The sequence below is a fragment of the Procambarus clarkii genome, chromosome 34, assembly GCF_040958095.1.
Source record: "Procambarus clarkii isolate CNS0578487 chromosome 34, FALCON_Pclarkii_2.0, whole genome shotgun sequence".
NCBI lineage: Eukaryota > Metazoa > Arthropoda > Malacostraca > Decapoda > Cambaridae > Procambarus > Procambarus clarkii.
Genome location: NC_091183.1, coordinates 35862173 through 35877624, shown reverse-complemented (window position 1 = coordinate 35877624; position 15452 = coordinate 35862173). Strand labels below are relative to the sequence as shown.

General features: G+C 46.1%; 2 protein-coding genes across 3 annotated transcripts in view; one reads left to right on the top strand and one right to left on the bottom strand.

Moving 5' to 3' along the window:
- Nucleotides 1-15452, top strand: part of LOC123762020 (lachesin) — a 205750-nt gene that overhangs the window by 2783 nt on the left and 187515 nt on the right. The window lies entirely within an intron of this gene.
- LOC138371056 (uncharacterized) overlaps nucleotides 1-15452 on the bottom strand; it is a 21837-nt gene extending 6385 nt beyond the window's left edge. The window contains exon 1 of the mRNA XM_069335707.1: nucleotides 15146-15452. Coding sequence (XP_069191808.1) covers nucleotides 15146-15452 — 307 coding nt within the window. The remainder of the gene's footprint in view (nucleotides 1-15145) is intronic.

The window sequence follows — 15452 nt, the reverse complement described above, 5'->3', positions numbered from 1 at the left end:
CTGCTTGTCAATGTATGTACACTGAGAGGTGTATCCTGCTTCTCAGTGAATGTACACTGAGAGATGTTCGAAATATATCTTACAATTACGTAAGGTATATTTGGACAATTTCACTCATGGAATATTTAGGACAATGTTTACTTTTTGCTTGACACGTTAAAGTCTCATTAATTAAACATTAACGTGAAGCTTAACAGCTGGCCGCTGTGACTCACAGTGTCGATGTTCTGGCGTGAAGATCACTGTGTTCTCTCTGAACATACGCCACGAGTACCAGTGTTCTCTTCCAACACCACGCTGACTCACTCAACACGTATCTCTAGGATGAACATGGACTACGGAGTAGTGAACATCACTACCAGAGAGAGAGAGAGCGATCACGGGGACTTGCCGAATCATTGGGACTTCATCATGCCTGATATAAACTTTCCATTGGCCACAGGATCCATTTTCACTGGTTCCTTGTCTTATCTTCTCTCTGATAATCGCCTTATATTAATATTTTTATGTTCTTCGCGTATGTATACTGATAAAGCGCAGTTGAAAATATATAAATAGCATTAATGACATACTCGATTTATTTATATCATAAAAAGAATTAAAAGTAGTTTATCCTAGTTTGTTATTGTCGTGTTCTTTCATAAATATTGTCTTTATAGAAAATGAATCTCAGGTTTAATACGTAACTAAAGAAATTGTAATTTATTGACTTCGTTTTATCTGAATTTACCTGAGGACCACCATCACACTAGTGGCCTCGACGAGGACAGGAAGCTGGCGGCTTGTTGAAGGTTCCTCCCATTTGCCTTGATGATATTTTCCAGATGCACTTTAAATCTTAACCGAGTTTTGGCATTTACGGGTTCGGTGGGTAGGGATTTCCATGGGTTTATAATCCATCTATCATCATCATGTAAGAGGAGCCACACATCTATGGTTCATCCAATAAAGTCAGCAGACTTCTAGATGTTACTACTGCTCGGCTTAGACTCGGTTACAAGTATCTCTGGGAATTCTCATTATCTGCCGATGTAGACCTGACCAAATGTAAACTGTGTCAACAAAATTATTCGCACACCCTCCGTCACTATGTGATGGAGTGCGAAAAGATACGTGAATTCAGAGACAATTCTATAACCAATGTTCCAACGATGTGTAAATATTTCATTCAAAATGATCTGCTACCAGAAATTTTTGCCAAATATCCCCAGTTTGCTAACTGTAGATAGTAACTAAGTAACCTATCCACCGCTGCCCACTGGATGGGAGGCGGTGTGCAGGACAAACTTTTTATTTATTTACTTATTTATTTATTTATTTATTTATTTATATACAAGAAGGTACATTGGGTTTGTAAGAATACATAGCACAGTATTTACAATCTTGTAAAGCCACTAGTACGCGCAACGTTTCGGAAAGGTCCTTAATTTAACAAATACCACATATCAATTGTGACACTAGCTCTCCACATATGTCAGTTGCTTGATTTAGAAACTGTACTTGTGGTCGATCTCGAACCCACTGATGATGTGACGACTTATACTGAATTTTGTAACTAGCTCATCAAGATTGTAATTTGCTTAGCTAAATGAATTGTGGGGTTCAGTCCCTGAGCCCATTATGTGCCTCTGTAACCCTTTCCACTACCGCCCACAAGATGGGTAGGGGTTGCATAATAAATGAACTAAACTAACTTATAACTCTGTGGGTGAAAAAGCATCTCCTGTTCTCAGTCCTATATTGTGGCTTGTTGAGCTTGAACCCTTTGCTCCTTGTTTGTTACATCTGACCTTTTGAAGAAATTTCCCGGATCAACATCCTCCAAATTATTAAATATTTTAAAAGTTTCAATGTGTGTTTGTGGCTTCGCAAGAATGTAAAAATATCACTCTAATGTAATATCACCAACCCATTGTACCTTCTTGTAAATAAAATATTATTGTTATTATTATGAGATCCGCTTTGTCATGCCTGGTTTGCAGTGTTGTTAGCCGTGTGGCCCAAGTTGATTAGCTAACTTGGTTCAGGGAGGATTTTTGTCGCCCTGTGTTAGGCTTTCTCCAAATTATACCGCAGCTAATACCGAATATGAGTTGATATATACAGTTTAGAAGACAAAACTAATTATTTCGAAGCCATACACAATGGTACTGGCAACTACATATTAGAATATAATTACAAGAATTAGAATATAATGATTTTCAGGTAAAACAATTTTATGGTTTTCAAATAAATGATAGATTATAAAGTTTATAGTATAAGGTTATGGGAAACATGTGTGTGATGGTAGTAGGCCTATAATATCCAACCGGTGGTGGGAGCAGGAAGGTAACTATCAAGGGAAAGCGCCAAACCATTATGGCTCTATATCATTGGGAAGGAGTCAGAATAACGATTTGGGATGGGACGGTGGGGAAGGGGGAGTGGGAAAAGGAATGGTGCCCAACCACTTGGACGGTCGGGGATTGAACGCCGACCTGCATGAAGCGAGACCGTCGCTTCATGCATTCATACCTCCACCACATGGTTTACACTAGTACCCCACCACATGGTTTACACTAGTACCCCCACCACATGGTTTATACTAGTACCCCACCACATAGTTTACACTAGTACCCCCACCACATGGTTTACACTAGTACCCCATCACATGGTTTACACTAGTACCCCCACCACATGGTTTATACTAGTACCCCATCACATGGTTTACACTAGTACCCCCACCACATGGTTTACACTAGTACCCCACCACATGGTTTACACTAGTACCCCCACCACATGGTTTACACTAGTACCCCACCACATGGTTTACACTAGTACCCCCACCACATGGTTTACACTAGTACCCCCACCACATGCTTTACACTAGTACCCCCCACCACATGGTTTACACTAGTACCCCCACCACATGCTTTACACTAGTACCCCCCCCCACCACATGGTTTACACTAGTAGCACCACCACATGGTTTACACTAGTACCCCCACCACATGGTTTACACTAGTACCCCCAACACATGGTTTACACTAGTACCCCCACCACATTGTTTACATTAGTATTCCCCCACAACATGGTTTACACTAGTAGCACCACCACATGGTTTACACTAGTACCACCACCACATGGTTTACACTAGTACCCCACCACATGGTTTACACTAGTATCCCCCACCACATGGTTTACACTAGTAGCACCACCACATGGTTTACACTAGTAGCACCACATGGTTTACACTAGTACCCCCACCACATGCTTTACACTAGTACCCCCACCACATGGTTTACACTAGTATCCCCCACCACATGGTTTACACTAGTATCCCCCACCACATGGTTTACACTAGTAGCACCACCACATGGTTTACACTAGTAGCACCACCACATGGTTTACACTAGTAGCACCACCACATGGTTTACACTAGTAGCACCACCACATGGTTTACACTAGTAGCACCACCACATGGTTTACACTAGTAGCACCACCACATGGTTTACACTAGTACCCCCACCACATGGTTTACACTAGTACCCCCACCACATGGTTTACACTAGTATCCCCCACCACATGGTTTACACTAGTATCCCCCACCACATGGTTTACACTAGTATCCCCCACCACATGGTTTACACTAGTACCCCCACCACATGGTTTACACTAGTATCCCCCACCACATGGTTTACACTAGTACCCCCACCACATGGTTTACAGTAGTATCCCCCACCACATGGTTTACACTAGTATCCCCACCACGTGGTTTACAGTAGTATCCCCCACCACATGGTTTACACTAGTACCACCACCTCCACCAGGTTCCTTTAGTGTTAATGATAGCGTACCGGAAATTATGTAGCCAGTATTTTAAATATATATTTATTATTTTAAATTAGCTTTTAAATAAAGGAGCTGTAGCCTATATATATATATATATATATATATATATATATATATATATATATATATATATATATATATATATATATATATAACTGAAAACTCACACCCCAGAAGTGACTCGAACCCATACTCCCAGAAGCAACGCAACTGGTATGTACAAGACGCCTTAATCCACTTGACCATCACGACCGGACATAATGAGGTGATAGCCGAGGCTATTTGAACCACCCCACCGCCGGCACTCGGATAGTAATCTTGGGCATAGCATTTTACCAAATCACCTCATTCTTTGGTAAAATGCTATGCCCAAGATTACTATCCGAGTGCCGGCGGTGGGGTGGTTCAAATAGCCTCGGCTATCACCTCATTATGTCCGGTCGTGATGGTCAAGTGCATTAAGGCGTCTTGTACATACCAGTTGCGTTGCTTCTGGGAGTATGGGTTCGAGTCACTTCTGGGGTGTGAGTTTTCAGTTGCATATTGTCCTGGGGACCATTCAGGCTTGTTCGCATATATATATATATATATATATATATATATATATATATATATATATATATATATATATATATATATATATATATGATGCTTAACCTCAAGCCAACTCCTTGTCACTTCACTACAATAATTACAATACGTAATTGTAACCAGTATTAAAACTATGTAAAATATTGTCTAAATAACGTAGCATTAATGTATAATATTAGAGTGTAGTGTGAGGCTCAGGTGGTGAGAGGTTGGGACCACTTGCCTAGTACACCCTCCACCTACACCACCAATATGCTTAAACTGTAAATTGCGACAAAAGTTCGTTTTAAAAGTTATATTAGTCCCAATGCTCCCTTGCCCTCCACTACGCTCTCAAAGATACGACTATATTAGTTTTCTATTATAAACAAGAAACCTTGTAAAGGAAAAGGATATACCGTAAATCAGGCTATGAATGCCTAGACTAAATGTAATCTACGCCGTGAAAGGTTAAAGTTATGTAATGATGTAATCTTCGCCGCGAAGGGTTAAAGTTATTGAAGAAGGAACCACTTGCCCAAAATGCTATACGTGCTAGTGGCTGAACAAGAATGTAAGAATTCTTGTATATATAAATAAATAAATAAATAAATAAATAAATAATAAGCATTCAAAGTTCCCGCCAGAGAGAGCATTTCATATCTCGGGCAGAGCTGCGCCCTGATTGGTGGAGAGTGAGGGCGGGCGGCTCCCCCGCGGCCACAGGTCGAGAGAGGACAACCACACCTGGACCAGGTCGTACTTGATGCTCCCCTCAACTGGCATTTGGGACACTCATCTACCGGCTGACTGATATATTGTGACCTTACCCGCCTCCAGTACTTGGTGAGACGCCCAGCACAGCTTCAGCTACCCTCCCAGACGACCACAGCTCAAGGTGAGGAGCTCTTGTACACACGTCATATCTGCCATGTGGTGGCCGCCATTAACCCCTCAGCCGCCGCCTCCACATAAAAATAACTATCTACGGGCTCACCATAGCCCGTGCTACTTGCAACTTTTTGTTCCAGGTAGCGAATCTTTAAGAACAACAACAACGCCTCCACATAATCTTATTATCACATAAGTCTGACAAATAACACTCCATATTTAATGGGTAAAAACATGACATATCAACACTCTGGTAAACATTTTACCCAAATCTATTGAATTGTCTCTTTATTCCTATGATTATTCCTATAAATAATAACATTGTCGGTAGTTCCACGAGGAGGTGATGGACCCGTGGCTTCTTAATGTTGTTAATTACTGGCGAGGCCTTGTTCTTACCCCAGGGATATTGTTAAATTGTGGCCACAACCATGGCTATTGCCAACACTGGTTGTGTCAGTGGCTTTACCAACACTGGTTGTGTCTGGTTATTACCAACACTGGCTGTGTCAGTGGCTATTACCAACACTGGTTGTGTCAGTGGCTATTACCAACACTGGTTGTGTCAGTGGCTATTACCAACACTGGTTGTGTCAGTGGCTTTACCAACACTGGTTGTGTCTGGCTATTACCAACACTGGTTGTGTCAGTGGCTATTACCAACACTGGTTGTGTCTGGTTATTACCAACACTGGTTGTGTCAGTGGCTATTACCAACACTGGTTGTGTCAGTGGCTATTACCAACACTGGTTGTGTCTGGTTATTACCAACACTGGTTGTGTCAGTGGCTATTACCAACACTGGTTGTGTCAGTGACTATTACCAACACTGGTTGTGTCAGTGGCTATTACCAACACTGGTTGTGTCAGTGGCTTTACCAACACTGGTTGTGTCTTGTTATTACCAACACTGGTTGTGTCAGTGGCTTTACCAACACTGGTTGTGTCTGGTTATTACCAACACTGGTTGTGTCAGTGGCTATTACCAACACTGGTTGTGTCAGTGGCTATTATCAAGACTGGTTGTGTCAGTGGCTATTACCAACACTGGTTGTGTCTGGCTATTACCAACACTGGTTGTGTCTGGCTATTACCAACACTGGTTGTGTCAGTGGCTATTACCAACACTGGTTGTGTCAGTGGCTATTACCAACACTGGTTGTGTCAGTGGCTATTACCAACACTGGTTGTGTCAGGTTATTACCAACACTGGTTGTGTCAGTGGCTATTACCAACACTGGTTGTGTCAGTGGCTATTACCAACACTGGTTGTGTCTGGTTATTACCAACACTGGTTGTGTCAGTGGCTATTACCAACACTGGTTGTGTCAGTGACTATTACCAACACTGGTTGTGTCTGGTTATTACCAACACTGGTTGTGTCAGTGGCTATTACCAACACTGGTTGTGTCAGTGACTATTACCAACACTGGTTGTGTCAGTGGCTATTACCAACACTGGTTGTGTCAGTGGCTATTATCAACACTGGTTGTGTCAGTGGCTATAACCAACACTGGTTGTGTCTGGCTATTACCAACACTGGTTGTGTCAGTGGCTATTACCAACACTGGTTGTGTCTGGTTATTACCAACACTGGTTGTGTCAGTGGCTATTACCAACACTGGTTGTGTCAGTGGCTATTACCAACACTGGTTGTGTCTGGTTATTACCAACACTGGTTGTGTCAGTGGCTATTACCAACACTGGTTGTGTCAGTGACTATTACCAACACTGGTTGTGTCAGTGACTATTACCAACACTGGTTGTGTCAGTGGCTATTACCAACACTGGTTGTGTCAGTGGCTATTACCAACACTGGTTGTGTCTGGTTGTTACCAACACTGGTTGTGTCAGTGGCTATTACCAACACTGGTTGTGTCAGTGGCTATTACCAACACTGGTTGTGTCAGTGGCTATTACCAACACTGGTTGTGTCAGTGGCTATTACCAACACTGGTTGTGTCAGTGGCTATTACCAACACTGGTTGTGTCAGTGACTATTACCAACACTGGTTGTGTCAGTGGCTATTACCAACACTGGTTGTGTCAGTGGCTATTACCAACACTGGTTGTATCAGTGGCTATTACCAACACTGGTTGTGTCAGTGGCTATTACCAACACTGGTTGTGTCAGTGACTATTACCAACACTGGTTGTGTCAGTGGCTATTACCAACACTGGTTGTGTCAGTGACTATTACCAACACTGGTTGTGTCAGTGGCTATTACCAACACTGGTTGTATCAGTGGCTATTATAAACGATGTTGTGAAACGAAAAAGAGTCAAAAGTGGGCAGTATCTATATGGAAATCAGAAAGCAGCTTAAAACTTGTATCAGGAACAGTTGGATCTAAAGTTTGGTTGTGTGTAGTTAAAGATCAGCGAGGTTATTCATCTGAGGACACAATCCCCGCCACTCAGGCGGTAAGACGGGACTCTTGCACCACCAATCAGGAAGTGGCTGAACTACATTTATCTGGCAAGATGCAAGTCCCTGATCCCAAACAACCATAGGTCAGATTCACGAAAGCACTTACGCAAACACTTACGAATCTGTCCAGATTTTCTCAATCTTTGGCGGCTTTGTTTCCAATTATTAAACAGTTAATGAGCTCCGAAGCACCAGGAGGCTGTTTGTAACAATAACAACAGTTGAATTGGAAGTTTTCATGCTTGTAAACTGTTTAATAAATGTGACGAAAGCCGTCAAAGATTGATGAAAGATGTACACGTTCGTAAGTGCTTGCCTAAGTGCTTTCGTGAATCTGGCCCCATTTCTTTATCATATGACTGGGTTCAACTGGTCTGATGTGGCTGTTTGACAGGTTGAAGGTCTTCTTGAAACACTTGACATATACAAGCAGTGGAGGTGGATAATGTCAGCCCAAGACTGTCACATAGTTGTACACACCTGCTTGCTGTCCCTCACACGCCTGTACACCAACTGTGCCTACCTCAAGGAGTCCCCGCCGGGACTCATCCCTCACCCCAGCAAGCTGCGCCCCCACCATACACAAACCCACACACTGGATTACCATTATTTACAGCCAATATCCTGGCATAGCAAGGCGTCTCAAGCTGTTTATTATATTTAATATTAACAAAATTCTGGGTGGAGGAGCAAGGTGGAGAGGCAGCGCCAGTGTTTTACTCAGTATTACTCCAGTGTGTACATGGCCGTGTGTGTACATGGCTATGTGTGTACACAGCCGTGTGTGTACACAGACATGTGTGTACACAGCCGTGTGTGTACACGGTATATCATATCAGATCTATCAGATCGGTATATCATATCAGATGTATATCAGAGAGAAGGTATGTTTGTTTGTCCAAGGTTGGAAGCCAGACAACTGGGGCTAGCTTCACCCAATTTTGCAGGGTGAATGGTCTGGGGTACAGAACGGTCATAGGCTGGTCGCAGGGTTAGTCCTATTGGTCCTAGTAAGAGGGTGTCGGACCCAGTAGTGACTCCCTCCCCCCTCTCACGTAATCGGTGAAAGGTAGCTGACAGAATCCCTAGATTTCTTCACTCGAAAACTATGAACATAATTCAGTGTTATATTTGCTGAGAGATAGAGGAAGAGAAGGAAGAAGGGGGATGTTTGATGTGAGGAAAGGGGGGGTGGAGAGGGGGAGGAGATTGCGTGGAGTGAGGGGGGGGAGGGGGGAGGAAGGAGGGGGGCAAAAAGAAGGAATGGGAATCGTGGGGAAAATTTCGAGAAGGGAGTAGTAGTGGAGGGGGGGGGGGGATGGGAAATTATGAGGAATCATAGGAATACGGAGCTGAGAGAGGGGAAGTGAGGAAGGAAGTTAGAGAGACCCGGACGCCGCCGAGTAACCCCCCCCCCCCGCTCACCAGTATTCTTGTATTCAGAACCGGAAAAGGCAAGTTTACTAAGCTTAACTGCCTCTCGCCCACACGAAGCTGAGTCGTGTAAACCTTTCTAGAAACCACACCACCTGGACCCTCCCACACACACCTCAACCCTTCCAAGATGACCAGAGAATATAGCTCCAGTCAGTCCCCTTCAAGCAGACCATAAGGAATATGAAGTCAGATCAAAGGTTGTTGTCCAGTACGTTTCCGCTCATTTATATTCGCCCAAACTCATGTTTATCCTACGCTTGAAACCCTCCTGCGACACGACGCCTTATATGATACCCGGTAACTTGTTTCACAAATCAACTCCCCCTGTTTCCAAACCAGTATTTACCCAGGTCTTTCCTGAAGCTAAACTTATCCACAGGGCCAGGTACACAGGGCCAGGTACACAGGGCCAGGTACACAGGACCAGGTACACAGAGCCAGGTACACAGGACCAGGTACACAGGGCCAGGTACACAGGACCAGGTACACAGGGCCAGGTACACAGGACCAGGTACACAGGGCCAGGTACACAGGACCAGGTACACAGGGCCAGGTACACAGGGCCAGGTACACAGGGCCAGGTACACAGGGCCAGGTACACAGGACCAGGTACACAGGACCAGGTACACAGGGCCAGGTACACAGGACCAGGTACACAGGGCCAGGTACACAGGGCCAGGTACACAGGACCAGGTACACAGGACCAGGTACACAGGGCCAGGTACACAGGGCCAGGTACACAGAGCCAGGTACACAGGGCCAGGTACACAGGGCCAGGTACACAGGACCAGGTACACAGAGCCAGGTACACATGACCAGGTACACATGACCAGGTACACAGGACCAGGTACACAGGACCAGGTACACAGGACCAGGTACACAGGACCAGGTACACAGGACCAGGTACACAGGGCCAGGTACACAGGGCCAGGTACACAGGGCCAGGTACACAGAGCCAGGTACACAGGACCAGGTACACAGAGCCAGGTACACAGGGCCAGGTACACAGGGCCAGGTACACAGGGCCAGGTACACAGGGCCAGGTACACAGGACCAGGTACACAGGACCAGGTACACAGGACCAGGTACACAGGGCCAGGTACACAGGGCCAGGTACACAGGACCAGGTACACAGGACCAGGTACACAGAGCCAGGTACACAGGACCAGGTACACAGGGCCAGGTACACAGGGCCAGGTACACAGGGCCAGGTACACAGGGCCAGGTACACAGGACCAGGTACACAGGGCCAGGTACACAGGACCAGGTACACAGGACCAGGTACACAGGACCAGGTACACAGAGCCAGGTACACAGGGCCAGGTACACAGAGCCAGGTACACAGGGCCAGGTACACAGGGCCAGGTACACAGGACCAGGTACACAGGGCCAGGTACACAGAGCCAGGTACACAGAGCCAGGTACACAGGGCCAGGTACACAGGACCAGGTACACAGAGCCAGGTACACAGGGCCAGGTACACAGGACCAGGTACACAGGGCCAGGTACACAGAGCCAGGTACACAGGGCCAGGTACACAGGGCCAGGTACACAGGAACAGGTGCACAGGGCCAGGTACACAGGGCCAGGTACACAGGACCAGGTACACAGGGCCAGGTGAGTGTAACCTGTGCATGATAACAAAAGTGGGTCTGGCGCCTGGAGACGACCTTATGGGAGAAGGATAACGCCAGATTAAGAATATTTTTGTGTGAGGACGCCAGGATGAACAACAGCTAGCGGAGTCAAGGGTCTCTCATGAATAAAGATGATTATTTCTTTAAAAAAAGCTGTAATAACCATCATCGACTCTCAAACTTGCCCGAGACTTGGGCAACCTTGATCAATCCTCCTGTGTCACCTTACCAAGTGTATTGCTCCACGCTGATTGGTGTAGCGCTCGCTCCTCACCCCGCCTCTATCCTGACGTCATCAGTGGGCGGGGCTTGTATACACCCAGCCCGCCCATGACAAGCAAACATTGGCCGATATTTTGTAAATTATTGACTAAAATCTTGCATTAAAAGTCAAAGTATTATAGAAATTGAAAGAGTAAGCAATGGAAAAATTAAAATATCAAGATAAACCAGCATTAATAGATATAAGGGGCGTGACTCAAAGTCAATAGCAGAATACTTTCCACCAATCACCAAACGGAAAATAAATAAATTCATGGCAGCGTAACGGATTCCAATGCGCGGATTTAAGGTCAATATTATTCTGTGTTGTGGCGGCGTGTGAGGGTCGGGCAGTAAGGCAGACATTAACGAGGATGAGAGAGCAGGACGCGACTGGCCCCAAATATTAACACCAGACCCGCCGCCACCGCCATAACCTGCTCTTACTCAGCACCTCACCCAGGTGGCAACACTCACCCGCCCTCCGCTCATTTTCGTCTGATATTATAATTATTCGCTCTTGAGGCGAACGATCCTTGGGGAATTTATTTAATGTGGACTTGAGCGGAGTGTTGATGGAAGCTATTGAATAGCCTCCACTTTTTATACCAGTCTATTAATGTCTATTTTTATATTTATATGTCTATCCTGCGCCTAACCTTGCTGGGGATAGATAATCATTTAGGTCTTTTGTTTCTGGTGATGCCTGACTTACCACCATTATTAGTATACATATAGTATACTTGTTTATTGGTATACTGGTATACTAGTATCTGGTGGACAGGTTTATACTGAATATTAGCTTGCTGGTATATTGGTATACCAATAAACTGGTATGCTAAAATAATAGTATACTGGCATATCAGAATACTGGTGTTCTGGTATATTTTGTATAATTGTATACTGGTGTAATAGTATACTACTTGTTTAATATATTATACTGGAATATTTGCACATGGATTTACTGGTTTACATGTTTCCCGGTGTACAGGTATGTTGGTATACAGGTGGGGGAGGTGGTGAAGGGTAGGGGAGGTGGTGAAGGGTAGGGAAGGTGGTGAAGGGTAGGGGAGGTGGTGAAGGGTAGGGGAGGTGGTGAAGGGTAGGGGAGGTGGTGAAGGGTAGGGAAGGTGGTGAAGGGTAGGGGAGGTGGTGAAGGGTAGGGAAGGTGGTGAAGGGTAGGGGAGGTGGTGAAGGGTAGGGAAGGTGGTGAAGGGTAGGGAAGGTGGTGAAGGGTAGGGGAGGTGGTGAAGGGTAGGGAAGGTGGTGAAGGGTAGGGCAGGTGGTGAAGGGTAGGGCAGGTGGTGAAGGGTAGGGGAGGTGGTGAAGGGTAGGGGAGGTGGTGAAGGGTAGGGAAGGTGGTGAAGGGTAGGGGAGGTGGTGAAGGGTAGGGAAGGTGGTGAAGGGTAGGGAAGGTGGTGAACGGTAGGGGAGGTGGTGAAGGGTAGGGGAGGTGGTGAAGGGTAGGGAAGGTGGTGAAGGGTAGGGAAGGTGGTGAAGGGTAGGGGAGGTGGTGATGGGTAGGGAAGGTGGTGAAGGGTAGGGAAGGTGGTGAAGGGTAGGGGAGGTGGTGAAGGGTAGGGGAGGTGGTGAAGGGTAGGGAAGGTGGTGAAGGGTAGGGAAGGTGGTGAAGGGTAGGGGAGGTGGTGATGGGTAGGGAAGGTGGTGAAGGGTAGGGAAGGTGGTGAAGGGTAGGGGAGGTGGTGAAGGGTAGGGAAGGTGGTGAAGGGTAGGGGAGGTGGTGAAGGGTAGGGAAGGTGGTGAAGGGTAGGGGAGGTGGTGAAGGGTAGGGGAGGTGGTGAAGGGTAGGGCAGGTGGTGAAGGGTAGGGCAGGTGGTGAAGGGTAGGGCAGGTGGTGAAGGGTAGGGCAGGTGGTGAAGGGTAGGTGAGGTGGTGAAGGGTAGGGGAGGTGGTGATGGGTAGGGAAGGTGGTGAAGGGTAGGGAAGGTGGTGAAGGGTAGGGGAGGTGGTGAAGGGTAGGGAAGGTGGTGAAGGGTAGGGAAGGTGGTGAAGGGTAATCACAACACCTTGTGGTTGTGATTACAGGATTTGAGCACTACCTACAACACCCAGACACTAACTACAACACCCAGACACTAACTACAACACCCAGACACTAACTACAACACCCAGACACTAACCACAACAACCAGACACTAACTACAACAACCAGACACTAACTACAACAACCAGACACTAACTACAACAACCAGACACTAACTACAACAACCAGACACTAACTACAACAACCAGACACTAACTACAACAACCAGACACTAACTACAACAACCAGACACTAACTACAACACCCAGACACTAACTACAACACCCAGACACTAACTACAACACCCAGACACTAACTACAACAACCAGACACTAACTACAACAACCAGACACTAACTACAACAACCAGACACTAACTACAACAACCAGACACTAACTACAACAACCAGACACTAACTACAACACCTAGACACTAACTACAACACCCAGACACTAACTACAACACCCAGACACTAACTACAACACCCAGACACTAACTACAACACCCAGACACTAACTACAACAACCAGACACTAACTACAACAACCAGACACTAACTACAACAACCAGACACTAACTACAACAACCAGACACTACAACAACCAGACACTAACTACAACAACCAGGCACTAACCACAACCCCCAGACACTAACCACAACACCCAGACACTAACTACAACCCCCAGACACTAACCACAACAACCAGACACTAACCACAACAACCAGACACTAACCACAACAACCAGACACTAACCACAACAACCAGACACTAACCACAACAACCAGACACTAACCACAACAACCAGACAGCACCATCCACAAGATATTAACAACAAATCAGAGTGTGAGAGGAGTGAGTGAGAGGGAGAGTGCGGGGGAGTGGCGGTGAAGGGGGAAGAAATCCGTCACATAAGAGTCTGGCACAAGAGAGAGAGAGACCTCTCCACAGACAAAGTCCGACGAGCAAAGTGTTCATTACACAGTGGAGAGAAAGTTTGCTCAGGCAAGATAACCCCCTTGACGTGGCCAGCCCGCCCCCAAGCCTCTCACACCTCACCCTAAACAATCTCTTCCCCCATTGCCAGATAACAATACCCACATCTAACCGTTCAGACGCATACATAGTCTGATCATTACCTACGTCTCCTTCCTAACCTATTACCAACCCCCGGAACCACGCTCCACGCGCCAGCTTAATCTCCACGCCACAGCCTATCCCCTGCCATTCTCTACGTCCCACCATCACATTCATCACCTGGTATCTACCCTTCCCCCTATTACTCAAGAACCATACAACATATCTTCAACTCGCTCACCATCAATCACATCCCAATATACCCACTTGAAGATTCCGACTTTCCTCCCAACCAACACCACCTAATCATCCTTATCCCAGCTCCCAACCATCGACCACTGATATTGCTCAGAGGGCCCCGATTGTCTCTTGTTTTCTGGTGTGTTTAAGGTCGGTTATGGGGTGGAATGAACGAAGATATTGTGGCAGGAGGAGGAGCAGAGACCCCCCCTCCCCCCCCACACACACTGTCTGTTTGAGTCCTCAATACAGCAGAATTTTGAAATCCACTCAATTGTTGCCAGCACACTACATGGTAGAGTGCTTGGTCCTCTGCTGTGGAATGTCAGTGATCTGCTTCATCTTATTCCTGAAGCTCATGGCTGTGCATTCTAACTTTCAGCGATTTCTACCTGAGTTAGGAGATGGCAGGTCACATTTGCGACTGAGAAAACACAAGCGATGATGATAACTAGACTGCACATTGGAAATCGGTCAGACTTGCAAATGGTTGGGGAAAACCTAGAGTTCACAGATGAAATTGTAATTTTTGGAATAAAGTTTGACTTTTCTATGACAATGAAGAACCTCGTGCTTAACCTAGCCCAAAAGGCAGCCAGGAGACTTACAGCCCTACGGCAGGGGCTGTAGGGCTGTAAGTTCTAATCTCAGCTATCTCACACCTTCTTCACAGCAAGGACTAAGAAACTTTATATGAAGAACAAGGTCACTCCCGTCTTGAGTATGTACCGTCTCCTAGATTGCCCGCACCCCATCGTTCATCAAACTTCTGGAAAAAGTGGAGAGCCGAGCAAGAGATCTCATCTCTAGTCTTGACCAAGTCTGCCTGAGCCTCCAACACTGTTGTGACCTTGATGTACAAGGTGGCCAGCATTCTCAAAGTTCCGCACCTGGCCCAACTTCGTGGACAACCAGTAGTTGGCACCCGTAGCACTAGGTTCTCAACCTTCAACAGTCTCATGCTGGAAGTACCTTTCTCAGGAACATCACTCCATCGCCGTTCATTCCTTCCTCGGCTGACTCGCATCTGGAACAT